General features: G+C 37.7%; 1 protein-coding gene across 4 annotated transcripts; it reads left to right on the top strand.

The window, feature by feature from the left end:
* lonrf1 (LON peptidase N-terminal domain and ring finger 1) lies at positions 1 to 27,187 on the top strand. Of its 4 annotated transcripts, none has more exons than XM_053506485.1 (12): positions 1 to 716; positions 4,727 to 4,845; positions 6,867 to 6,989; positions 12,361 to 12,531; positions 17,382 to 17,505; positions 17,730 to 17,787; positions 18,014 to 18,128; positions 18,586 to 18,707; positions 19,408 to 19,566; positions 23,469 to 23,631; positions 23,880 to 24,029; positions 24,920 to 27,187. In XM_053506485.1, exons 1-12 carry the CDS (start codon positions 416 to 418, stop codon positions 25,067 to 25,069), a joined length of 1,755 nt encoding a protein of 584 aa, XP_053362460.1. In that variant the 5' UTR covers positions 1 to 415; the 3' UTR covers positions 25,070 to 27,187. The 4 variants fall into 4 exon arrangements, with proteins under 4 accessions (XP_053362460.1, XP_053362459.1, XP_053362461.1 ...); XM_053506484.1 differs by having other exon boundaries at positions 17,379 to 17,505; XM_053506487.1 differs by having other exon boundaries at positions 9 to 111; positions 17,379 to 17,505.

Genomic DNA, 27,187 nt, shown 5'->3' with positions numbered 1-27,187 from the left:
AGCGCGGTGCAGCCAGCGACGAGTAAAAGATGTTCATATTGAGGTAAAATATCCAGACATACACGTAATGCTGATGAAGTTGGATGGAATAAATCGTCTCGGACTGAATCGGTAAGATTTTACTCAGCGCGCTCATACATGGAAAGCGTTACTTTTTCCCCTGGACAAAGCCTGCGATGTGAACGACAGCGAACACTTCCCTGAAACCGGACTCCTCTGTTAATAAAGGGAACAGAAAAGTCTCGACGTCGCGTTAAAAGGTTCTTTTGCTCCGAAATTATTTTTATAGCTTAGATCAGCCGAAAAACTCTCCCTTCACCTTCCTCAACCTGCCACCTTGGCTTCTTCTCCCTATAGCCTCCTGTTATAGAGGACTGCAGGCGTTGTGATTTCCCTGTAACTGTACATGTGAGACATGGAGCATCTGGAGTGTCCCATATGTCTGTTTGTCCTGTGTGAACCAGTGACAATAAGTTGCGGTCACTCGTTCTGCCGCCGGTGCATTATGGGAGTCTGTGTGCCGTCCAGATGCCCAGCGTGCATGGAGAGGCTGAAGCAGAGGGACACGAGAAACATAAAAAACAACGTTTTGCTTTTCTGTATAATTGAGAAGTATTGTCCCGAGGAAACCAAGACGAAATGTGAAATACAAGAGAGACTGAGGGCTCGAGACTTTACTAAAGCACTACGTATGGCTGAAGACGGGTTAGAGACAGGTAAGTGTTATTGTTATTGTACGACATGGTAAATGTATTAATAAAGAATGTCATAGGCTGTTATTACAGACGATCTTGGTTGTTTTACAACTTAGATCTTCGCACGGGTGAATATATCAGCTTGATTGCCTCCTTTTTGTGCGCGTGCGCACGCACGCCGAGATGCTTAACAGCCATTAGGTCACGTGGTATACAGCTTTCTTCTTTATTGTCTCGCAGAGTTCATGCGCATCTTATGTTAGGGGTTCCCAAACTTTAATGAAATCACTCCAAACTGACTGAATTGCATGTAAAATTAGGGTTGGGGGTTATTAAATGGATGAATAGATGGATATAGGTATGTTTAACTAAAAAACAAAGAAATATTCATTACACTTACTTATTGTTTAGTTAAATTTTAATAGAAATTTATAACGCATGATTTATAATTTAGGTATATTTTGGCATATAGATGCAGCGGTGACAATAGCTGTGTATCTTATGTAAATCCTAAAGATTCACACAAAAGCATATGGTATTGCTGTTACAGGTCATGGCAGGGCTCCAGATGTAACTTTTTCCTCTTTTATAACTGGTGCTCCTTACTGTTACATGCAACACAACATATTCATACAGTATTTAACGTTATTACTAATAAATGCATGTGTAATGAATAGCCAATTTCCTATCATTTTTAAAACCGCTCTTTTATTTTAAAGAAAACAAATCAGTGTATCTGTCCCTGCATAGTTTATAGGTCATACTGTTGTTGTGCTTTATTAGTGTTTTATGAGTAGTTACCTGACTACACCACAACCTGGGTCATTCCATTTGAAATCACTGGTTCTCTTGCATAACATATGCATTGATGATTGATTGATTGATTGATTGATTGATTGATGATTGGATCTTCAATTCCCATGCATTTTAATGTAATTGTGTTAATAGTCTTTCTCCACACCTAGCGAAAAAAGTAAGGAAGCATCATTTTGGTGCACACTACACCAATACAGCACTACAACCACTATTCTTATGCTCAGGAGGTCTGTATTAGGCATGCAATAGATCACTGATCTCATAGTTCAGATTATATCACAGTTTTTGAGGTGCATGTCAGATCATTTTGTTTGGATCAGCAAATAACAGAAGGAAATATAATTTTGCTTATCATTTATTACTTATAGAACTTAAAGCAATGAAGTCACAATCATGGTCCTAAATGAAAATTAACATTCAAGATGTTCAATGTTAAAGTAAAATATTAAAATAAAAATATTTACTACCCATTAGTTAAAATAACTAGGCATGATGATTCTTTTTTTGATGTTGTGTGCACATCACCTTGACCTGGAAAAAAAAGGTCCCCTGGGCTTGGAATGAGAAACTACTCATTTTAGTAGACAAAGTATGTGCATATATAATTGGGCTACATTATGAGTTCTAATGCTGTAATTATTTCTTATCTGAGTCGCACATGTGTGTGTGTGTGTGTGTGTGTGGGGGGGGTGTTCAATCAATCCTGCCGAGCATAGTGTATTTTGCATCATGGTGGTAAAACTGAATACAAGTAGAAGACATTCTGCACAGAGCCTTTGACCCACTCTCTTAAGCTCACTATAGGCAGTTGTGCTGTGGAAAGCACTAGGGTGTCAACAGTGTGCTGAGCTGAAAGTAGGCCTTACATTAAATCTCAATGTGGGGAACCACCCTGTCACCTCTTACTTGATGTCCTGGTGCTTCATTACTCCAACAAGCTCCATTCCATGCCTTCTCCTTTTGCCTGCTACATCCAGATTTTAAAGGTCCTGTGTTCTGTTATGTAGGAGATGGCAGGATGTAATAGCAAGAGCATCTTAAATCAAGTGTAACTTGACAAGACAAAACATGACTAGGGTAGAATTGGACTAGCCACTGGCATTAGCTACACATTGATTCTTAGCATTAGCAAGCAACACAAACAAGTAGAAAAGGCAAATTAAATTAGCATGAGATCAGGAAGTGTGGTGCCACTTAAATTACATAAATAGCACACATAATTAGTCCCAACACTAACACTAACATTAGTGCCGCATAGAGGATAGAACTGGAAGTGACATAAACTAACAAAGAGTTTTATTAACTAAATGCAAAATAAAGTCTGGAAAAAAAAACAGGTTTGACAGAAATTCCAGGTCTTCGTTTAAAGAATAACAAAGTGCATAATATTGTGTGAAAAGAAATTTTAGAAAATAAAAAAGGGAAAAAGATTGTGGTGAAAGTGAAAAAAATAAATATTGTTATTTTTTCAAATACATAGTAATGATCCAGAAAAAAATGTGCTAAAGGAAAGCAGTTTGCTAAGACTTTGTAAAATGACTTTTTAAAACAATTGTTAATAAATATTAGGACACGGAGAAAGCGATCATATATAAATTTTTAAATAAACAGATCAACTGAATAATGAGTATGAGATCAAAGAATTTCGTATTAATTTGAAGGTACAGTATTAACATACTAATTAGGAGCCGAAAGTATTCAGAAAATTGCCTGCTCAGCTATTCTTTGACCAGGTGTGTGTTATTCCCTTATTATTCCAGATAAATAAAAGGCAGATAAAAGAACTAGTGTTGATTTCAGGTGTGGTGTTTGTATATGTATTGCATTTGTATTCTGTTTTGCCACCTGCATTCTTGCTCACACTGCTAATCTGGCATTCTCAAGGAAATATCTCCTTAAAACCATCAGAAGGATTTAGTCATTTCTATCTGCACAGGCCCCTCAGTTACTTGTTCAAGGTCCTTTGTCATATTGAGACTGGGCTACTGCACCTCCCTCTTCTGTATGCGTTTCACATCATCTTGAATTTTAGGTAAGATTTTTTTTCCGTGCCCTGCTATGAGGATGCCGCTTTCTTTCCGTAAGTGGGTTAAAGACTTTGTTTTGATTTTCTGTCATGGTACGTCAGTGCTACTGCATGAAGGACTGGCGTCGTAGATCATGCCATCGCGCAGGCAGAATTAAATAAAATAGTTTTCACCATTGACTCACTTATTAAACAATGTCTAAGATTAAAGTAAATATTTGTATCAATAATGTGCCTGGGTAAACCCAGTGCCTGTAAGGTAATGGAAATAATCAGCATTTTTTATTTTGTTTGGTTCAATAATTGGGCCAAACAAGTTCCACCGTACCACTGCAGGTATGACTGGGCTAGTAAGACTGAGTTAATTATAGACATTAATCTAGGCCATGTAGTGGTTCTATTTCCCCACATTGTTATTTTACTTCTAAAGTAATCCAGGCATCTGAGTTAGCATTCAAATAATGCAAAAAAATGTGTTATAACAATAGTTTAATTAGAAATCTAATTAGATGGCTGTATTAATCAGCTCATCTTTTGGACAGATTAGCTCAACCTTATTGGACCCTTCTGGCAAACGATTACCGTCTAGTAATTTTAATGTCTTTACTATAAATGGCTGAAATATGAGTGGGAGCAAGAGGATTACAAAACTGATTATTATGCGTTGCATAACCAATGTTCCAGTGAAGTCTGTCTTGTACCTCACGCAAAGCCTGTTTGATTATCCTGTTACAGGCAAGCTCTGAATGTCCTCGTCCTGTACACTGTTTGTTTTGCATGAACAGCAACTGCATTTAAACAGCTTCTTTTTATTACGTACACAGAGTCTAAAAAGTTAGCGTGCTCATATATGATGTTAATCTGGATCATGCATCATGTATCCTCTTCTGTGTTTCCGAACCTAAACCCTGGCACAGTTACGCTTAACTCTTTTACATAGATTGATGACACAATCCCAGGCCAAATAAAATAAGGTGAGTGTTGTAGTTTGGCAGCAGTGATTCTCTTCTGTCGGCAGAAAGGTGTGGGAGGAACACGTCTGTAAGCTTATGCTATGTAAAAGATGATTAAGTGTGCCTGTGGGGACCTGCTGTCACTTTGAATAACATTAAACACTCTAAATGAAAAAGATGTAAACAGAATTTTCTCTTTGCTGTTTCTCCCATTATGCTCACTTTTTTTCCTTCAGCTCCTGATGATATGAGTCTGAAAGCATGGAGGGCAGAGGCCAACATGGGGCTCAGACGCTTTTCCGAAGCTCTTTGTGACCTGGAAGATTTGTGCTGTGCCAGGCCCAACTGGGCTGAGGTAAAACACTGCTCTCAGTGTTGTTTTAGATTAAGCTTATTTAATGCATTTTAGTTGAAAAAAATCAGACATCACTACACACCTGTAATTTTTTTCAGTTTTATCCACTTAACTGTTTTAAAAAATATAGAAAAATAATATTCAATTATTTATGATGCTTATCATAAATACGCCCTACTTAGGCATCATAAGTAGGGCGGCACGGTAGCTTAATGGTTAACACTGTCGCCTTGCACCTCCAAGGTCCGGGTTTGATTCCCACCTCGGGTCTGTTTGCATGTTCTCCCTGTACATGGTGGATTTCCTCCAGGTATTCCAGTTTTCTCCCACAGTCCAAAGACTAACTGGCATTCCCAATTACCTGTAGTGTCTGAATGAGCGTGTGTGTGCCTTGCGATAGATTAGCACCTTGTTCAGGGTGTACCTTCTCTTGGGATCCCGGGTCGACGGCCTTGAGGTATTTATTTCCTGGGCCCTGTGCGCAGCAGGCTGTGATACACTGGTTTTCTAGTACCTTTCTGTCGCATTGAATTTTTTATGCTGCATTGGCTTTTGTGTGAGATCAGAGCAGACAGACTGGCCTTTATTCCCCACAGCCATAGATGAGCTTTGGGTGCCCATGATCCTGTTACTAATTGGTAATTAATAATTGTTAAAGTGTTATTCATATCCTCTGCCAGTGAAGTTAATGTCATGGCTGATTAGTGTACATGTAATGTTTAAAATTTACTACTCACCACTGGTTACAGCAATAATTTCATATAACTCCTACATCTCTCATTCTTGAGATATCTATTAAAGAAAACAGAATGCCTTTACTGTCTACTGATGGTGATATAAAAACAACCCATTTTGAAAATCATGTGTTTTTTGACAACACAAAAACAAACATGGTAATATTTAACTAGCCTCGCCCACTCACACTGAACTTTGTATTGAATTGCAAAACCTCACAACAAGGAGTTAGACAGTGTGCTGGTCCTGCTGCCAGGAAACAAATGGAAAGCCCATGTTTATCACATCTGATGCCGAAAAATATGCAGGAAGGGTAATTTGACTGTTGTACTGTCATCAGCTTCTCTTATTTTTAGTAGGTTGTTTTCTTCATCAAGCACTAGGCAACAGTACAATGGTCAGTGTCACATACAGGACCACAGTTTTTCCTATTTTTTCCCTCTGTACATCATCATAATGCATTCGAAATGAAGAAATCAAGATGTTTTTAAAATATAGAAAAAATATAGAATTAACCCTTTAGGAAGTATTTTTTTTTTTTACATATCTCCATCATATCACAGGCTCAAAAGTAATTGAACAAACACAAACAATTATAAATACACTGCCAGGCCAAAAAGTAAACACACTCTAATATTTTGTTCGATCGCCTTCTGGAATCGCTCCTACACATGCCATCAGAGAGGAAAGACTTAATGGCATAACCTGGTTAATCAGTAGATTCAGCTGACTTCATTTTGCTGAGCCTAGACCTGACACTAGCCCAGACTGCCTTCATAGGCTTGTACAGTGGGCACTACACATGCTGGGGTCACTCCAAATGTAAACTCAACACCTGGCATTAACTGAAGACTTTTTATTTATTCTTTATTTGTCATGAAATAATTAGGAAACTGTCAGACAACTGTACAATGATTTTTGATCCTGTGACAATGAGGTATTATATACGAAAGTGTGCAATTAATAATATGTCAGTCCACTATTTTAATTAACTTTGAATAAAAGCAGAAATCCTTGTGGTGTTATACAGAGGCAACAATGTAGTAACTGTCCAAATACTTATGAACACTAATGCTCTAATGTTTAGTCTGAATTTTTAACACTGAATGTTATTTAGTAAGTTTATAATCACAGGCTTTAGATCTGTAGGTCTTTAACCAGATGTAGATGTGTGTGTTTTGTCATGCTTTGCAGTGGTGTAACTTGAGAATTTGTTATAATGGATTACATTTCTCTGTAAAGGCTTGCTTGTCTGCCCTCTTGTGTCCGTTTCTGTGCATGCTTAGGCTTTCTTCCAAAAAGGAAATGTGCTGCTGGAGATGGGAAGACTAACTGAAGCTCTCATGCAGTTCCATCATTGTCTAAAACAACAGCCTGAATTTGCTGCTGCTAAGAACCAGATCAGGAAGGTAAATTCATGACCACACAGAACCTTCAACATTAAACTCATTATTCACATGGACAATGAATGAAATAAAAAGTTCATATGGTAACTACAGTGTATTATATCTGATATCTTAGTATTTTGTATCAGCTACAGATTTTCTCTATGGTTGTGTCTACTGTGTTTATGGGAACATAAATGTCCCACTACAAAAATAATATTCTGAAAAAAAAAAATTGGAAATCTCACATTATAATTATAATTACTATATAATAGATAGCTGACTATATATGAATAAGGTTGGCTTCTTTTCTGTTCGTGGGTCTGAATGCATGGAGTTTGCTCGTTCTCTCCGTGCTTGGTGGGTTTCCTCCTTATACTCAGGTTTCCTTCTACAATCCAAAGACATGCAGGTTAAGCTAATTGGCATTCTCACATCTCCCAATGTGCTGAATATATACAGTGTAACCAGGCGGCTGCTGTGTAGGACGACTTTCACACACACACAGACACACCAGTTTATCGAATAGCGTGCGGGTGAGTCTCTATTTGGTAAACTGGTATGTGAGAAAGTTGTCCTACATACACAAGGCAAGGCAAAGCAAGGCAAGGCAAGTATATTTGTATAGCACATTTCATACACAATGGTAATTCAAAGTGCTTTACATAAAAGAGAAGAAAATAATCCTAAAAAGAAATAGAAAATAATAGCACTAAAACTGTTTGTAGTGGCACTTTTAAAACTACTTAAAATTTGATTTAGAATCAAAATAAAACAGTTGAAAATATAAGAAACATAAAATACAGTGCAGTCAGTTCGGGCATGGCACAGTGCTTATTCAAGAAATTCCACAGCTAAACAGATGAGTTTTAAGTCTAGATTTGAATGTGACTTATGTTTTAGTACATCTGATCTCTTCTGGAAGCTGGTTCCAACTGCGGGCAGCATAATGGCTAAAAGCGGACTTTCCTTGTTTTGTGTGAACCCTTGGTATTTCTAACTGACTCGATCCTAACGATCTGAGCAGTTTGTTAGGTTTATATTTAGTGAGCATATCCGCATATGTATTTTGGTCCTAAGCCATTGAGTGATTTATAAACAAGTAAAAGTACTTTAAAATCTATCCTAAATATTACTGGAAGCCAGTGTAAGGACCTGAGGACTGGTGTGATGTGCTTAGATTTTCTGGTTCTAGTCAGAATTTTGGCAGCAGTGTTCTGGATGAGCTGCAGCTGTCTAATGGTCTTCTTGGGAAGGCCGGTCAGGAGACCAATACAATAATTTACCCTGCTGGTGGTAAAGGCATGGACAAGTTTTTCCAAGTCTTGCTTTGACATGACTACAGAAACTAAGGTTTGTCTTGACAAGATTCTTGACTTGTTTTTTAGTTGTTTGATCCCTGGAGTGAAGGTATGCATTCGCCTTCAGAGCTTCATCTTTGTTTTCAAATGCAATGACCTCAGTTTTCTTCTTGTTTAACTGAAGAAAATTTTGCCACATCCAACTGTTAATTTTATCAATGCATTGGCAGAGGGAGTCAACTGGGCTGTAGTCATTTGGAGATAAGGCTAGGTAAATCTCGGTATCATCAGCATAGCTGTAATAGGCAATTTGGTTCTTTCTCATTATCTGCCTAAGTGGGAGCATATACAGGCTTAACAGGAGGGGTGCAAGAATTGAGCCTTGTGGGACTCCGCATGTCATGAACGTCCACTTAGATTTGTGCTCTCCTATACTCACATAATAACCTCTCCCTTTTAAGTATGACCTAAACCATTTTAGTACCATCCCAGAAAGCCTTAACCCAGTTTTCCAGTCTTTCTCTTAGTATGTTATGATCGACGCAGCACTAAGATCTAGCAGTACCAGCACTGGTATTTTGCCAGAATCAGAATTTAAACAAATGTCATTTATTATCTTTATGAGCGCTGTCTCTGTACTATGATGTGCTCGGAAACCAGATTGAAAACTGTCCAGGTATTCATTTTGTTTAAGTGGTTGTTCAGCTGATTAAAAACAACCTTTTCAATAATCTTGCCTATAAACGGAAGATTTGATATTGGTCCGTAGTTATTCAATATCGTATTATCAAGATGGCTTTACAACTGCGGTTTTTAGAGAGTTTGGAAAAGTCCCAGAGAGAAGTGAGGTGTCCACCACTTGTAAAAGATCTGCTTCTAAACAGTTAAACACATTTTTGAGAAAAGATGTGGGAAGTGTGTCAAGGTCGCAGATTGACAATTTGAGGTGCTGTACTATTTCTCCCAGGATTTTGCTATCAATTGCTTGAAAGGCAGACATAGTAACTGTTTTTTGAGGTTGTGTTTGCGTTTTTCTGACCTCTGCATGACTTGATGTGTTAATAGCCCGCCTAATATTACTGATTTTCTCAGAAAAGATGGAAGCAAACTCATTGCATTTTAATGGGAATCTGACTTGGTGGGTTTGTCAGTCTCTCAACAGTAGCAAAAAGAGTGCGTGTGTTGTTTAAGTTACTGTTTATAATGTTTGAGAAGAAGATCTGTATAGCTGTGGGTAGTTCCACATTGAAAGCATGAAGGCTGTCTTTACAGATGCTATAGTGAATTCCCACCACATCCGCTTAGCTTTTCGGCATTGTCTTTTCATACTCTAAACTGCTGTTGATTTTCTCCATGGTGATTTTTGTCTGCCCGTCTTTTGGAACTTTTCCGGAGCAATATCATCAATAACATTCTTAACTTTTGAGTTAAAGGAATCAAGGAGAAGATCAACAGAGTCTGCAGAAATGCTTGGTGTTAAAGATATACAGTAGCCTTCATAAATAGTGCACTTGTATTCTCATTAATGCATCTCTTGCTGACAGAGACAGATCTAGATTCAGTGGTAACAGAGATCAATTTATTAAAGAAAATACAGAAGTGATCAGATAGTGCTACGTCCTTAATAAGAATGGATGAGATGTTTAGACCCTTACTGATGAGTGGTGTCTACGATCATGTGTGGGCTCGTGCACATGCTGAATCAGGTCAAAAGTGTTTAAAACACTTATCATTTCTTTTGTAGTATTGATTTCTGCATTATCAATATGCATATTAAAGTCCCCCGTTAGAGCAAAACAGTCAAACTATGAGGAAATCATTAATAGCGGTTCTGTAAATTCTTTAATAAAGTCTGCAAAATATTTTGGAGGTCTGTAAATAATGATGAATGAAATACGTGGAGCACCTTTCAGCAAAATCCCTAGATATTTAAAAGACAAATACTGACCAAATGACTTGATAACCATCTTTATATAGACCAGCTACACCTCCACTTCTCCTAACGATTCTGCAGATACTCATAAGAGGTTAAGTTAGGAGGAGCTGTTTCATTAAGGACTGTTGCACTGCAGCTATCGTCTAACCAAGTTTCATTTAAAAACATAAAATTCAATTTGTTTGTGGTGATCAAAGCATTGGTTAAAATTTTTTTTTTTTTAGCTTTATGACATTACTTTTTGTCCCCATGGTAATCTTAGTTTAATGCATAATAGGTCAGGCTTAGACTTTCTATCGTGTGTAAAAACAGAGATAGAGAAAGCTACTAGACACACACACACACACACACACAAATAAATTGAAAAAAAGGCTTTACGCGCACATAAGTGGTCACAGTGTTATAGTAAACAGTACACGGATGTTGACTAAACAAGTGGCGCACTGAGACCGAGCATGGGAAACGCTTACCCATAACTGAGAGAGAAGAACCATTCGCTCAGTTGTGATCACATGACGCACAAGAAGCGCATGCGTGCCACATGATACTCGATGGTACTTGGTACTCGTCTATTAAGACTCGAAAAATTCCGTACAATTTCTTGCTCAGAACGCTCGCACACCGGGTTACCCGCAATCAAAGGTTCCGCAGTATATATAAACTAAACTGTTAACTCCATACAAACAGACCAAAGGCAAGAGTCGAACGTAGGGGACAGTGCTAACTGCTGAGCCACCATGCCTTTAAATACTGATATTCCAGAGGCATATCAATAGGAAGACTTCCTTCACAATGTTTGTATAAACACAGTACATGATCTACAGTATGTTTAGCATCCATTATACATTCTCCCGCTATTATTCTCCACTATAAAAATAAGAAATATCAGCAGCATTTCCTCAAAAAATTTAGTGAAGGACAGCATTTCAGCAAATGGCACTAACACAGTAAAAAGGTAATTAGAAAGGATGGCTCCATTCTGGGGGCTAAACTGGACACAGTGGAGATGGTGGCAGAGAGGAGGATGCTGGCAACTGTTTCTGTAATCATAAAGATTCCCTTCCACCCACTCTATAACACACTACAGGGACAAAAGCGGCAGATTGCTCATGCTTCACTGCAGGAAGGAACACTTTGCAGGTCATTTCTCTCAGCAGCCATCAAATTGTACAACTCAGCAGTCTTATCCGTCTTTCGTCTTTTATTGCAAAACTGTACATCTATGAATTGTCTCTAGTACGCAAAATATATATATGGAAATATTTATGGATGAAGTGGATAATACTGTATTTATAACCATTCTACTGTGTACTGTAGAACTGCAACACAATACAGTGGAACCTTGGATTACGGGCATATAGCCCCTGATTACGGGCTCGTATTCCAAAATAAATCAAAGCAAATTTTCTATAAGAAATAATGGAAACTCAAATTATTCGTTCCACTATGAAAGCAAATCAGTCTCATTAATAATTTACACAAAAAACATGATGCATACATGCGTATCCCAATTCACATGTGTGAAACCCAATTCACGTGCACGAAAAAATATATATATTCATAATATACATTTCACAAATGCAAAATATGCCGTGCAGCTTTAATCCATTATGTTATACACAAACATCTATTCTCCAAATTAAATGTAATGTAACTGTAAATGTAAATGTAACTATGACTGTCTTGATTGACAAACATGTAATGCAGGATGATAAAGTGGTTAGCTGTGTTATTTTCATTAATATTCATTAATTAAACACTATAAAATAAAGTAATAACTTTCACAGTCCATGATACACACGTGAATTTTAAACATTCAAAAATTTTGTATACAGTTGTACATCTGTGAATTGTCTTTTGCATTTGTAAAACGTATATCATGAATATATATATATATATATTTATTTTGTGCATGTGAGTTGTTTTTTTGTGAATATGTATTTTTTTGTGCACGTGAATTGGGTTTCACACATGTGAATTGGGGTATGCATGTGTGCACCGTGTCTTTTGTGTGAATTATTAATGAGACTATTTTGCTTTCATATTCCATATAACACGTGTATTATAAGAAACAGTACACGCGCGCTGTACACATGCGCGTACAAACACAAAATAAAATATGTTTGATTTATAATGACTTTGTGTTGTTCATGTTTAGATCTTGGAAATGGAAGGTATGGCCACACCAGAGGAGGTGCCCCAAATCCTGCAAATTGCGGACGACTATCTTAGAGACTGCAGTTCTCAAACTAATACTTTAGGTTCTCCATCCACTGACGACCTGAAGTTACCTCTGAACCAACTGGATATGACGTTTAACTGTGAGCAGGTAAAAGACATGATGGCTCTTATACTGTACCTTTTGACTATTTTAATTTATTGGATTAATGTTCTTCCAGTGCCGTTTATAGAACAATTTAAATAAAGATGAGAATCTAAAATGATCAAAAGCTGGATATGAGAGAAAACAAGTATGCGTGATGTAAGCAGTTATTCAAAATGTTGATTGACCAGGGCCGAGATGATTGACCAGTGGTGATTTGCTATTAAATAATGGAGTAAATTCATGCTTTGTAGCCCTCTGTATGGCCGTACCACAGTTCCCTTTTAAAAGCTGCACTTGATGCTGCGTGGAAACACTCTGGGAACATCTTTTTGTGTTGCTGATTGTGAAGCATGTGTGTATCAAACACGCCAAATTTTTGGCTTATATAACCTCGGTCAGGTGACGTCATCTGATAAAGTGCACCTACAGGTTATAAATAGGAGTGAACCGGAAACAGTCTTCAGGACTGCATTGTGTTCGCGTGTGTGTGTGCAAGCGAGTTTAAAAGTGTTAACTCACCAATAGGCTGGAGTTTGTTGGGAAATCTGTACCTCCGTGTGATTGATTTCTTTTGGAGCGTGATCTCCACACCTTTGTTTTGCAGCGCATTTCTCGGGTTAAACAGTGCAATCTGGCAGATGCGCACGAGACGGAATTCCCCCTTTCTCTCGCGCTCTCGCCGGATCAGGAAGTTTTCCGTCCAATTCTCAAGCGTGCCTCGGTGCTTCTTGTGAATGGACAGGAGAGGCCTACTCTCGCTTCCGCGGGTATGGAGGAGTTACTGCAGGTACCTAATGCATGCGATCGAGCGTATCGTTTGGCCGCAGAAGCGGAATTTCCCCAAGCGCTCAAAAATTTAGACGACAGGTTTCTCTCTCTCTTTTTTGTGCCATTAACTATGATTTTTTTGAAAATCGTTGATGCGAAGGCACAGGGTTATATGACGATGCCCCAGATAGAAGAGATGCTTGTAGGCTAACTCTCTCCTGGGACATCATCCTCCCTGGAAAATCACACACTCCCCACCAAGCCGTGTAGACTGACATCTTCCCTGGTGGGGAAAAGCTTTCAGGCAGCGGATCAGGCTGGTGCTCCACTGCACACCATGGCGGTTTTTGCAGGCTTACCAGGCTGAGCTGCTGAAAGACTTGAGCACTGGCAGGACTCTTCATGATAGGGTGTTTCTATCTGGAACTGATAGGGCGTTTCTGAAAAGCAGACGGCTCATGCTATTGGCCATTTTATGGCGGCGATTGTTTTCGCGAAAAGGCATCTGTGGCTAAATCTCATGGGCATCAAGGATAAGGATCGTGCATTTCTCCTTGATGCCCCCACCTCGCCTTCCAGCCTTCCGGCCATGGAAGCTACTGCCAGGTACATCTCCTTGGGTACTAAGCACTAGAGAGAGGCTACAGGATTCAGTTCACACATCGCTCTCCGCGTTTCAACAGAGTGGTCTCCACTTCTGTGAAACCGGAAAGGGAGCACCTGCTGACTCTAGAATTATAAACGTTGCTGGGAAAAGGGGCCATAGAATATGTTCCCCTACCAGACAGATTTAGGTTACTACAGTCGGTATTTCTTGGTTCCCAAGAAAAACGGGGGGCTGAACTGCTGTCTAAAAACGTACAGGTTCAAAATGTTGACTGTCAAAATGATTGTTTCTTAAATTCTCAAATGATTGTTTCCCAACCAGAGCATTGCTTTGTGACAATCGACCCGAAGGACGCATATTTTCATATAGAAATATTGCCACAATACAGGAAGTTCCTGAGGTTTGCTTTCGGGGGCGAAGCTTACATTTACATTTGGGCATTTGGCAGACGCTCTTATCCAGAGCGACTTACATTTTTATCTCATTACACATCTGAGCAGTTGAGGGTTAAAGGGCCTTGCTCAAGGGCCCAACAGTGGCAACTTGGTGGTTGTGGGGTTTGAACCTGGGATCTTCCGAACCGTAGTCCAATGCCTTAACCACTGAGCTACCCCTGGCCTTACCAGTATCGAATCCTTCCATTTGGCCTAGCTCTGTCACCCGCACATATAAAAAATGCATGGATGCAGTCCTGGCTCCTTTACGACTCCAGGGCATCCGTATTTTGAATGAAATAGACGACTGGCTGATTCTAGCTCAGACTCAGAAGCTAGCGCTTCGACATCGGCATGTCGTCCTAGCTCATCTTGATTTTTTAGGATAGAGACTCAACGCCATAAAAAGCGTTCTCTTTTAATTCAATTCAATTCAATTTTATTTATATAGCGCTTTTAACAATGGTCATTGTCTCAAAGCAGCTTCACAAAAATGAAAGAATTATTATTATTATTATTTTTTTTTAGAAAAGATAATATTTGGAAGTGTGTATGTGTGAGAAAAATGTGTCTAGATAATAATTAGATGAATGAATGATGAATAAAATGTCTCTGATGAGCAAGCCAAGGGTGATGTCGACGGTGGAAAAACTCCCTGAGATGGCAATAGGAAGAAACCTTGAGAGGAACCAGACTCAATCAGGGAACCCATTCTCATCTGGGTGATAACAGATATAAATAACATCATGTGTGTTGTGCTGGTGAAAGTTCAATATAACAGAAGTTGTGTAGATTAACATGAAGTCCATTTTAGCACAGGGAGTCAGTAGGTGCAGAGGGCAGATGGGGTCTGGATCACTGGAAACACAGGAGCAGCATGCGTAGCTCCAACCATCATAAAGCAGAATCCTGCTGGAGACGGTCCTTCTCTGGATGCCTCAGAAACCTCGCAGGGTTGGCCTTTGTCTACTGAAGCTGGCACAATCTCCAGATGCCTCGGGATGGGTAGAAAAATACAGAAAAGATTGAATTAGCGTAGTTGCCATTCAGGATCGATGTACTGGAGTATGAGGTTATGGGATGAGTTACGGGTATGCCAGATTAAAGAGATGCGTTTTGAGTCTACTTTTGAGTTGGGAAACCATGTCTGCTCCCCGAACACTATTTGGAAGGCTATTCCAAAGTTTCAGAGCTAAATATGAAAATGCCCTGCCCCCTTTTGTAGATTTAAAAATTCTGGGAATTACCAGAGGTCCGGAGTTTTGTGATCTTAAGGAGCGTGGTGGATTGTAGCGTATTAGAAGACTGGTTAGGTATGTGGGAGCTAAAACATTTAAAGCTTTGTATGTAAGTAGTACTATTTTGTAATTAATTCTATATAAACTGAACAGGTAGCCAGTGCAGGGATGATAATTTTGGGGTTATATGATCATATTTTCTGGATCTAGTGAGAACCCTGGCGGCTGCATTTTGGAGTAACTGTAGCTTGTTTATTGAGAATGCAGGACAACCACCTAGTTATGCATTATAATAGTCCAGTCTGGAGGTCATGAATGCATGAACTAGCTTTTCTGCATCAGATACGGATAGGATGCTCCTAAGTTTGGCAATATTTCTAAGATGGAAAAAGGCTGTTTTTGTGATATTGGAAATATGATTTTCAAAGGACAAGTTACTGTCTAATATTACGCCCAGGTCTTTTACTGTTGAGCTGGTAGTAACAGTACATCCTTCTAAACGCAGGCTAAATTTTGAAAGCTGTTGTGTGCTGGGTTTTTTTATCTGAATTTAGTAAAGGAAAGTTATTGGTCATCCAATCTTTTATGTCCTGGACACACTCAGTTAATCTAGACAACAATGGAAACTAATCCCATACCTTCTAATGAAGTTTCCCAAGGGAAGCATGTATATTGAGAACAGCAGAGGTCCTAAAACTGACCCTTGTGGGACCCCATATTTCACTGGCATTACATCAGACGGTACTCCATTTAGATCTACAAAATGGTATTGATCAGACAGGTAAAAATATCCTGACGGAGTAGACTCATTCAGACCAATATATTCATTTGGTTTAAGCCAGGTTTCGGTGAGGCAGAGTACATCAAGGCAATAATCCGAGATCATTTCATTAACAATAAGTGCTTTAGGCGCAAGGTTTTATGGTTATCAGATTGTTTCGGACAAATTTAACAAATTTATTCTTTTTCTCTGACAAGTCATCAACATGATTAATGGATGTTTTGGGAGGATAAATACACAGCTATACTTATTTTATTATGTCAAAATAAACAAAACTGTGTATGGGAAAAGTTTTCCCATCTTTATTTGTAATGACTATGCCAAAGTCTTTAATACAGGGTACACAGCAGACTTTTTCAAGGACTGGTCCTAAAAACCATTCAGATGAGCCCTTATTTCAACATTACAAAACTCAAAACGAGCCTATTTTTATTACCTGCACAAGAAACAAATTTTTCATCCCAAGATGATAAAAAGTAGCAACTGCACAATCCGTTAACACGACTCACAGTTTTTAAATGATCACTTCCTAGACTGTCATGATTGGATGGCCCACTATATGGGGGCCAGGGGTAGCTCAGTGGTTAAGGCATTGGACTACGATTCGGAAGATCCCAGGTTCAAACCCCACAACCACCAAGTTGCCACTGTTGGGCCCTTGAGCAAGGCCCTTAACCCTCAACTGCTCAGATGTGTAATGAGATAAAAATGTAAGTCGCTCTGGATAAGAGCGTCTGCCAAATGCCTAAATGTAAATGTATGTACTGCATAATTAAAAGTTACTTGTTCCATGTCATAAAACATAAAACCAATACATTAAATTGCTGTATAATCAATGATAAGCAGTGCATGTCTAAAAGGAGCTACTGTAAAGTCTATTATTTCCACATTGTAAAACAGCTACCTGTGTTAATGCCCATGTATAAAAGCAGAGACCAAATTTTCCACTTACTGTTAGAATTTTTTTTTTTTTTTACTTTGAGTGCCTTATAAATACCTGATGTCTTTTTTCACATCTCTAGCAGGCATCTCAGGTCAAGTACAACGCCAGTTCTCAAAACTGCTTAAGCACGTGCCAGGCTGTGTCGATTCTTTCGACAGCCCAGGAGACTGATGAGATGATGGTAAAGAAGGATATGCAGATGAGAGGTGGGATAAATAGCTACTTATACAATGTGCTTTACTTCTTTAGTCTGTAGTTAGGATCAATAAAACACTCCTTTAGATTTAAAGAATATAAGTAATGCATATCTGTTTCTTATATAGAGAAACCTGAGCACATGGACATACATTGTCTTCAGATTGAGTGTTAGAGGATATCAAAGTTGTTTTTATTTTTTTATAAAGTTGTATTATGTTTTTGCCTGTTGTAGTGGACAAAGAGATGTCCCCTCTGACTGTGTCAGATTTTGAGTGCCCCCTCTGCATCAGGTAAGTGTAGTCTGAAATTAGTTATCCTACTAGGAGTGTCTGGATTAGCGAATGTATTGTTTACTGCAGTCATATTTTCCATAGACCTATTATCAAATGCTACTGTATTTATAATAATACAGTGGTATCAAATACTACTGTATCTTTATCTATTTGTATCTATTATGTATTTTTTATATAGACAACATTAGCTATTTTTTATTGTTACATGTTTGCTGGCCCTCAGGCTATTCTATGATCCAGTCACAACACCATGTGGCCACACATTCTGCAAGAACTGTATTGAGAGAAGTCTTGACCATAATCTCCGCTGTCCACTCTGTAAACAAGCACTGCAGGAAGTAAGCAACCTTAAAGTATCAAACAAGTTTGATCAATTAGTCCCTTCGTATAAATGTCAAGTTAATACATTGTTTCAGTATTTGCTGTTTTCACTCCAACATAATACCGTACATCTGTCTGTTTTAGTACTGTTCTCCCTTATGTTCCGTATAGGTAATATGTCCATCAGCCACTCTCTGACCTTTTTAGATAGAGGTGTGGCCTTTTATGGATGAGTAAAAATAAATGAAAAAATGCACTGCATGGCCAAAAGTCTTTGGGATGTCCTGAAAAAGACATTAATGAATGGTTTGACTCCGACATCATATCTCAGAGAATAAATGCTGAACTTAATGCAAAAACCGAACCAAAAAAATCACTATAGTGTGTGTCCAGACAATGTATTTTTTGTACATTATCAGTCCTTTTTTCTATAATTGTAGATAATAAAAATTTATTTCTCACTCCCCGTACCAGTATTTTAAAAACAGGAAGTACAACCCCACGGTTCTGCTGCAGGAAATTATGACCCACCTCTTCCCCCAGCAGCTGGCTGAGAGAAAACAAGTGCATGATGCTGAGATGGCTGAGCTTTCAAAGTGAGTCAGACACACTACAACATATATACACTAAAGTGTATATAAAAAGTCAACACCCTGTTAAAATATTTAGTACAAATGTTTTGTAATGTTAAAAAATCTACCAAGATGTAACCATGTTACAACTTTTTTTCAGCATTTAAAAAGCACAGAAATAGTTCTTAAGGGGGAAAATTTAAAACATCTTCAATAATCTGATTGCACAAGTGTGTGCCCCTACTTAGTTAACACATGTTTAGCTTGTTGTACAAAAATTTGCCTTTTTGGTTAAGAGTCTGCCATAATTATCAAATCATGAGGGAATCTATCTTCAGGTTATTCCATTAGTTTAGAATTTAGATCTGGGCTATGACATTCCAAAAGCTTTTATCCTTTTCCAAAATTTATGTATATATATATATATATATATACACTTTTTCTTCTCAAGGTATTCCTTCATTGACTTTGATTTGTCAATGATGGAATTTATTCTGCTGGAAGGTGGAATATCTTCATATATTTTTAATCACAGACCTGGAATTTGATGATGCCGGTACTGTAGAAAGAATAGGATACCTTTGAAGATAGAAATCCAGACAAATTATATAATGATTCTAAAATATTAAAACCTTTGTTTTTATCATTTCTGACATATGTAAAATGTGACATCATGAATGTTTAATCTCCTTTTGATCGTTTATGACAACCTCTTCTTTTCCAGTTTGACCAATGACATCCCGATCTTTGTGTGTACTGTGGCCTATCCTGGTATCCCATGCCCATTGCATGTTTTTGAGCCACGGTACAGACTGATGATGCGTCGATGTATAGAGACTGGCACTAAGAAATTTGGCATGTGCAGCTATGAGCATGGCAAAGGGTAAGGAGTGAATTTTGACTGGAAAATCCTACAGAGACAGTTCACTATATGACTATAACATCATACCTCGATGATCTTACAAATATATGTTTAAACACTATTGTATGAGCAAGAGTGTGGTTAAATTGATTATCAGCATGGCGGTGATTTGGCCACAGTTGCGAACCCACAATCATAGTGTAGTGGATAGTGATGTGGGATATTGCTGAGGGGCATTGCTTGCTGACAAACACACACACACACACACAATCAAATTTCCTAATTAAACAGGAAGGCAAGAACAAAACTTACCCCTGCTGCAGAGGAGAAGTTTATTTAGACTTACCAGCCTCAAAACTCACCAATTAACAGCACCTCAGATTAGAGGCTTTACAGATCATGAGTAGCAGTTAATCTTAAAATGAACTGTTTAAAGGAGATATTCTGGGCACCTTCAGAACTGCTTTACAATGTATAAAGAAATTAAAATCGGAAAAGATCTTGGAGTTAGAAAGTGATCCCAAACTTTTGAGCTGTACATTGTGTATATATCGGCAGGTAGGTTATTCCAAATATCATGGAGAACTAACATCATGGCCACAGTTGGAAACAGATCTACTGATGTATGTTGCCTCCAATCCTCCTGTCTCCTGTGATGTAATCCCAGTCAGAATCTTTCATGTTGAGATCTGGGCTCTGTGGGGACCAAACCACCACTTCAAGGGCTCCTTGTTCTTGTCTACAATAAAGACAGTTCTTGATGACTTTGGCTGTATGTTTAGGGTCGTGGTCCTGCTACAGAATAAATTTAGGGTCCATCAGATCCCTGATGGTACTACATGATGGAAAAATATCTGCCTGTATTTCTCAGCATTGAGGGCATTGTTAATCCTGTCCAAATCTTTAACTGCATTTGCTGAAATGTAGCCCCAAACTTGCAAGGAACTTCCACCATGCTTCACTGTTGCCTGCGGACACTGCTGCCTCCTGCTACAGGCAAATATATCATCAGTCAAAGAGAACCTGCTCTTATTTTTATGCACCCCAGTTCCTGTATTTTCATGCATAGTTGTGTTGCTTAGCCTTGTTTCCAATGTACAGCTTTTGGGCCACAATTCTTCAATGAAGACCACTTTTGGCCAGACTTCTCCAGACAGTAGATGGGTGTACCTGGGTCCCACGGGATTCCACTAGTTCTTTGCTAATGGCACTGTTACATTAAATTTCTTTAGCAGACTACTGTGTCTACAGTCTTCAACATTGGCAGTTTCTCTGTGCTTCTTCAAAATATCTTGAACATACTATGCTTTGAAATTGTTGCCTGGGAGAGACCTTTCTGATGTTTCACCTTGTATGTCATTGCTGTGCTCACTGTTGCCTGTGACATGAAACTGTCTTCCACAACCTCACTTAGTGATGGTTCCTTATCCTGTCTTAATCCTCCTACACATCTGTTTCTATTTTAGCTAAAATAAAGTAGATTTAAAAACTATATTTCAACATACATATAAAATTGATGATCATTAGCACCTTTCTGATATAACTGGTTAATCAAACACCTGAATCTGATCCTACAAAATCCCTGACTTTGTGTAAAAACTGATGCTGGTTTGAAGTCAAAGGGTAGTAATACCAAATATTGATTTGATTTAGATTTTTATTCTTTTTTTCTAATTTGCATTATTGTGAACGGATAATAAAAAAAAATAGTCTGCGTTAAGATGGTTAAGACCAGTTTTTTTTAAATTTCATGTAATATGTGTTAATTTGAGTATGTGTATGCTTGTGTGTCCTGTGATTGATTGGCACCTCATCCTGGGTGTACCTCCCTTGTGCCCTGAGTGCCCTGGGATAGGCTCCAGGCATTCTGCAACACTGTACAGAATAAGCAGTATATATCATGTTCCCAGGGCAGCTCTGTCCTCTCGGGGAATGGCTCTACAGGGACCCTGGGGTGACCTGTGGTACCTGGAACTCAGATGTTAGTAATAAATCTTTTGGGTGCTGAGGGTTGTGGGGTCTGCGTGGATCAGACGTGTTTGTCTGGCGCATCCAATGGGTGCTCAATTGGATTGGGATCTGGGGAATTTTGAGTCCAGGTGAACAGTGGCCTCAAGTGGCCTTCCCGTGGCTGCTCATGATCTTGGCATCAGTGTATTGTTTTATAGTTGATAATGTTGATAATGTACCTTGTGGTGGTGTTAATGTCATGGCTGATTAGTGAATATTATACATTTTTCTTATCATTCTACACAAAATACTTCACAATAGGTGTTTGGAGCATTTTATTCCTCCATTTTAGTGCCTCCTAATCCTATCACTGGTCCATTGTCTACAAGTATTCATGCATCCTACTCCTATGTTTCTAAAACTTTATTTGAGTCTACCTGTCCCTAATTGAATTTATTGAACATAATTAGGAACGCACACACCTGCCTATATAAGGTGTCACCATAAATAGTGTATGGCCTAGTGAAAACAAAGCCATGAGGTGGAGAGAATTACCTGTAGACCTGCAACACAGGATTGTGTCCCCACACAGATCTGTTGAAGGGGAGAAGAAAATTTCTTCAGCCACTCACTGTTTTTGACTGTAGGGATGGCTTTCTGCAGCTGAAACTGGGATAATAGTAAGAAAAATAAGATAAGCTATAAGTGAAAACCTTCTCTAAAGTGTGCGGGATCTTAAGCATCATTCACAAGCAGACTTAAGACTGGACATATATTTATTTATCTTCTTTAGCACTTATCATGTACAGGTTTACAGGGGGGCCCATCAAACCAGGGTACCAATCCATCACAGGACACACACACTAAAGGCAATTTGGGAATGCTAATTAACCTAATCTGCATGTCTTTGGATGCAAACTCGGGGCAGTAATCGAACCCTCGATCCTGGAGTTTCAAGGCCACAATGCTAAGCACTACTTTTTTATGAAAAAAAGCATTTGGGTGAATTTTAAGATGAATGTGAAACATAACAAAATGTGACGAACTAAAAAAGGGTCTAAAAACTTTCCATTGGTATGGGGAGAGGAAGGAGGTTTATGGGTCGCAAGTCACAACTTGGTATGCACCTGAATTTTGAAGTCATGTTTAATTTTTTTTTTTCAGTCAAGTAAAAAAAAAAAAATAAATCCTGAACACATCATTAATGGAAATATAGGGACATAGTATTCTTTCTTACAAAAAGCAATAATAATAATATTATTAATAATAATAATAATAATATAACACTACAATCATTTTTTAACGACTTCTCTGCTTTCACTTTATCCACTTATGTTTTATTGTAAAGTGAAGTAAAAAAATACATGAAAGTTCTTGAACACATAAGAAATTCACACAGAGAGCATACATTCATTAATTTAAACAAATCTAATATTGAAAATTAAAAATGTCTTCACTGCCTTATTTTATCCACACAGAATATCCACGTTATTCTTTGCCTATGCTTCATCCAAAAACCAAAATGTTTCCGAACAGGAGACCTGACCTGGCATTAAGCAATATAAGTGAATGAACACAAGTAGTTTGTGTTCTGATTCATTTAATTTACTTAAACGAGCTGATTAAATGAAGCCTCATTCCAGATCGTCATTTTAAGGAAAAGCTCAGTTCAGGCAGAAAGTCGCGTTCAGCCCACCTTTCATTTCCTGTGGAAACTTTTCTTAAAACTACACTACACTGTGTCACACCGATCACAATACACACCAACCCACACATCCTGTAAAACAATATGGTACAAATATAGATCAGAACTGTTATTTTTATCTAGAGTAATTAGTTTCCAATGGCAATGTGCTTGATCACTGAGGTTGATTGCACTCCCTGGAAATGTAATAATAATAAAACATAATAATTAAGTCAATACAAAGTGATAGTCAAAACATGACTAAGTTGTTATATACGGAATTGCACAGGTTTGCAGATTATGGCTGCATGCTGGAGATTTTGGACCAGAATGTGCTCCCTGATGGCCGCTCTTATGTAGAAACACGAGGAGGAAGCCGATTCCGTGTGCTCCGGAGAGGCCAGCGGGATGGCTATCACACAGCTGACATTGAGTACCTGCAAGACCATAAGGTTTCACAGCTGATCCTAAATTACAATCCAGCTAATACAATAATACTGGCAATTAGTCAGATTTAATTTGGGTTTATAATTTAAGGAGGAAAAAAATATTACCTGAAATATGGAACATAAGATCTCAGAGCAGTAATGTTTGTTAATGGCAAGAGAGAGAAAGTAATTTTACATTTCTGGTTGTCGCTATATTGCCCGCAATTATGAGGATAATGTGTATGGGTTTGTGTATGTTGTGCTAAATATAGGCATATGATGCTGAGCTTGAAATGCTGCAACGCCTCCATGACAGTGTGTATCAGCAGGCCAGGGAGTGGTACCAACGGCTTAACAGCCGCATCCGGGAGCAGATCATCCAGCAGTATGGAGACATGCCCGAAAGAGAAGATAACATTCAGGTTTAAACGTGCACACATAAACTAGCTTAAAACAAAATTGCATTTCTGTTTCAAAAACCCCTAAGGTATAGAACAAAAATGATGTCCTCACTCTTAAGCATGATTAGGCTGCCTATCCCAAATAGTTATAAATTACAGACTAAATTATTCCATCTGGATTTAAAAGTTGGTTAAAGTAGAACTCTTTGTGTTTAATGACAAGTGAAATTAAAACATGCTTGAATTGGCCTTTGATTTTCTATGTTCAGCACATTTAATTTTCTCATTTATTATTTTCACGTATTTAGATACGTATTTAGATAATTGGATTAGATTAATGCTGGTAAATTTATTCCTTTTAAAATGTATTTATTTACCTAATTTTTATCTATGGTTATTTGGAGAGTTATTCAAAATTAATTTGATTCGAATCCCATATTGAATGTTCTTTTCTATTTTTTTATGGGACGGGTTAAACAATTGAGTGTTTTAGACTTTTTTTAAATCATTGGCCATTAAATGATTTTATTATTGTGTCTAAAAACAAGGGCAAAAAGACAGTTAATTGAAAAAAATAAAAAACATTTCTGTCTTGGAAGAAAAAGCAGAGAAAACTTAAGTTGTTTGTTTTTTAAAGAATGATTTAGAATTTGAATTTTGCATCATATAATCTAACAACACTTAATATTACTTTATTCAATCTAAGTACAACCACTTTCTATATTTTTCCACTTATTTAGATCAGAAGAAATTATATTAATAATAATTATTATTATTAACAATTCTGTGATCGTATGTTTTTTTGTGCTTGTGCCCTAGAAATGTTTGTCAGTTATTTTTTTTTAATTGCCCATATGCATCCTACATTTCTTTAATTTTTTAAGCTTTTTTTTTTTATTTTATTTTGGCAGGCGTCCGCTGATGGTCCGGCCTGGTGCTGGTGGCTCTTATCTGTGCTCCAGTTAGATCCAGCCTACCAGACTACAGTTCTGTCCCTTACCTCGCTCAAGGATCGATTAGGACATTTGCGTATTGTATTAGAATACTTTTCTCAGAGATAGACACACACCCACACATTCACACACACACACACACACACACACACACACACACACACACACACACACACACACACACACACACACAGCACAGTGGGCTTTTCATTGTAAGGACCTTCCATTTACATAATCTTTGACACAGTTGATTAATGCCAAGCCTACACCTAACTCTTAACTTTAACTTCGGTAACCCAAAGAAAATGATTTTTTTTTTTTTAGCTTTATAAATTATCGCTGCAGTCAGTTTATTTGATGTCCAACAAAATATATGAAGACACACACACCATGCACAAACATACACAGACACCACCGTTGTGTCCTTCTTACGCTGCCTTAGAAGAAGAGTAATTTTTTTTGCTGTACTTGTGACCAGACTCAGAATCCACTTTATTGGGAACACCTGTACACCTGCTCAAATATGCAGTTATCCAATCTGTGGCAGCAGCAAAATACAAAAAATGCATGCAAATATAAGTCAAGAGCTTTAGTTAGCATTAATGTCAAACATCAGAAAGTGTCCCATTTTTGGGACTTTGTTATCGTGGCCTGTTTGCTAGTCCTAGAGGAGTGGGATGTGTTTGTTGATCTCTTGGGATTTACACACAACAGTATCTAGCGTTATACAGGATGGAGCAAAAAAATAAAAACAACCTGTGAGCTTGTTGATGAGACAGATCAGAGGACAGCTGACAGGATGGTGTATATGTTGTAGCCCACCCACCTCACAGTTTGATGTTTTGTGCATGCAGAGATACTTTCATTGTGATCAAGTTACTATACCCGTCCTGGCAGTTTGATCCAGTCTGGCCATTTTCCTTCAATTTCTTATTTAGCCACAGAACTGTCATAAGGTGAAAATTATATCTTTTTCTTTAATTTTTTGTGTAAACCTTCGGAGAGAGATTTCCAGGAGATTAGCAGTTTATAAAATACTCAAACCCGCCTGTCTGGTACCAACACCTAAAAGATTTTTTTAATTATTATGATTTTTGATGTACAATATGATGAGTACATTGATGAGACCTGCACCTGCATGATGTATGGAATGTCCCACATGTGTACATGATTGGCTGATTATATAACCGCATGGATGTGCAGATGTACAGGTCTTTCCAATAAAGTGGCTGTTGTTGTAGAAACAGCAGATAATTTTAGGTGTGTAGTCTTAAATGTCTAAAACTTTACAATGAACTAATTTACACTGTGTGAATACCTTCAGGAATATGATAAAAAAAAAATTGTACATACATCTATCATTGTAGTAGTCCTGAACTAAATATATGATGGCCTTTGCAAAATAATGTATTACCTGTTGTAGTTTACACTAAGAATGCATTCTTGTGTGTTTCGTGATAGTACAATTCTTACTAGAATGGAACTGTCAAAAAATGTACGATTTGTGAAGTTTTTATGCCGCTGAATAACGCTGAGTAAGGTTGTGTGTCACGAGCATGCTGAATCTATTGTGCCATTTTAGAGCTAGAAGAGCTTCAAATCTTTACCTACAAGTCAAGCGTTGATTTGAATTATTTTTTTGAAAGGAAATGGTTATAAGGAATTTATATAATTTTGAACAGTTATTTCTTTTCCTTGTTTAGGCTTTGGATTATTTTTAGAATTTATTTAGTTTTTTCAGTTATGCTTGTAATGAAAAGACAAAAGTCGCTGATTTTTTTTTCACTTATTTTGTTAAATATTCATGAGTCACTCTCTCTCTGGTTTTCTTAGCATCATGTTGAAAGGGATTTATATTTGGGTTTAAAATCTGGTTGTGTATAACGCACACTTATAAACAGCTGTTACTTTTTAAATGATTAAGCATTATTGTTTCAAACTATTATACATACTTTAGACTGGCTTTCTCCAGGAACCCAGGTAGTTCCAAAGGCATTTGTTATTATTTTTATTATTATTATTATTATTATTATTATTATTTTCCCCCTACCATGTTAAAAAAATATATCATTATGGTATATGGTAAAGGGACAATAAATTGGGTATTTGGGATGTAAAATCAAGCAATATTTGAATTTTGCACCTGCCAGCAAAAAGGGTTTTGACTTTATGTCTCTCCTAAAGGGATTTATAAATTCTGTTTATATATATATATGGTCAAACAAG

Source organism: Clarias gariepinus, chromosome 10 (assembly GCF_024256425.1).
Source record: "Clarias gariepinus isolate MV-2021 ecotype Netherlands chromosome 10, CGAR_prim_01v2, whole genome shotgun sequence".
NCBI classification, from domain to species: Eukaryota; Metazoa; Chordata; class Actinopteri; order Siluriformes; family Clariidae; genus Clarias; species Clarias gariepinus.
Note: the sequence above shows the minus strand (reverse complement) of the source record. Positions and strands in the feature narration are given on the sequence as shown.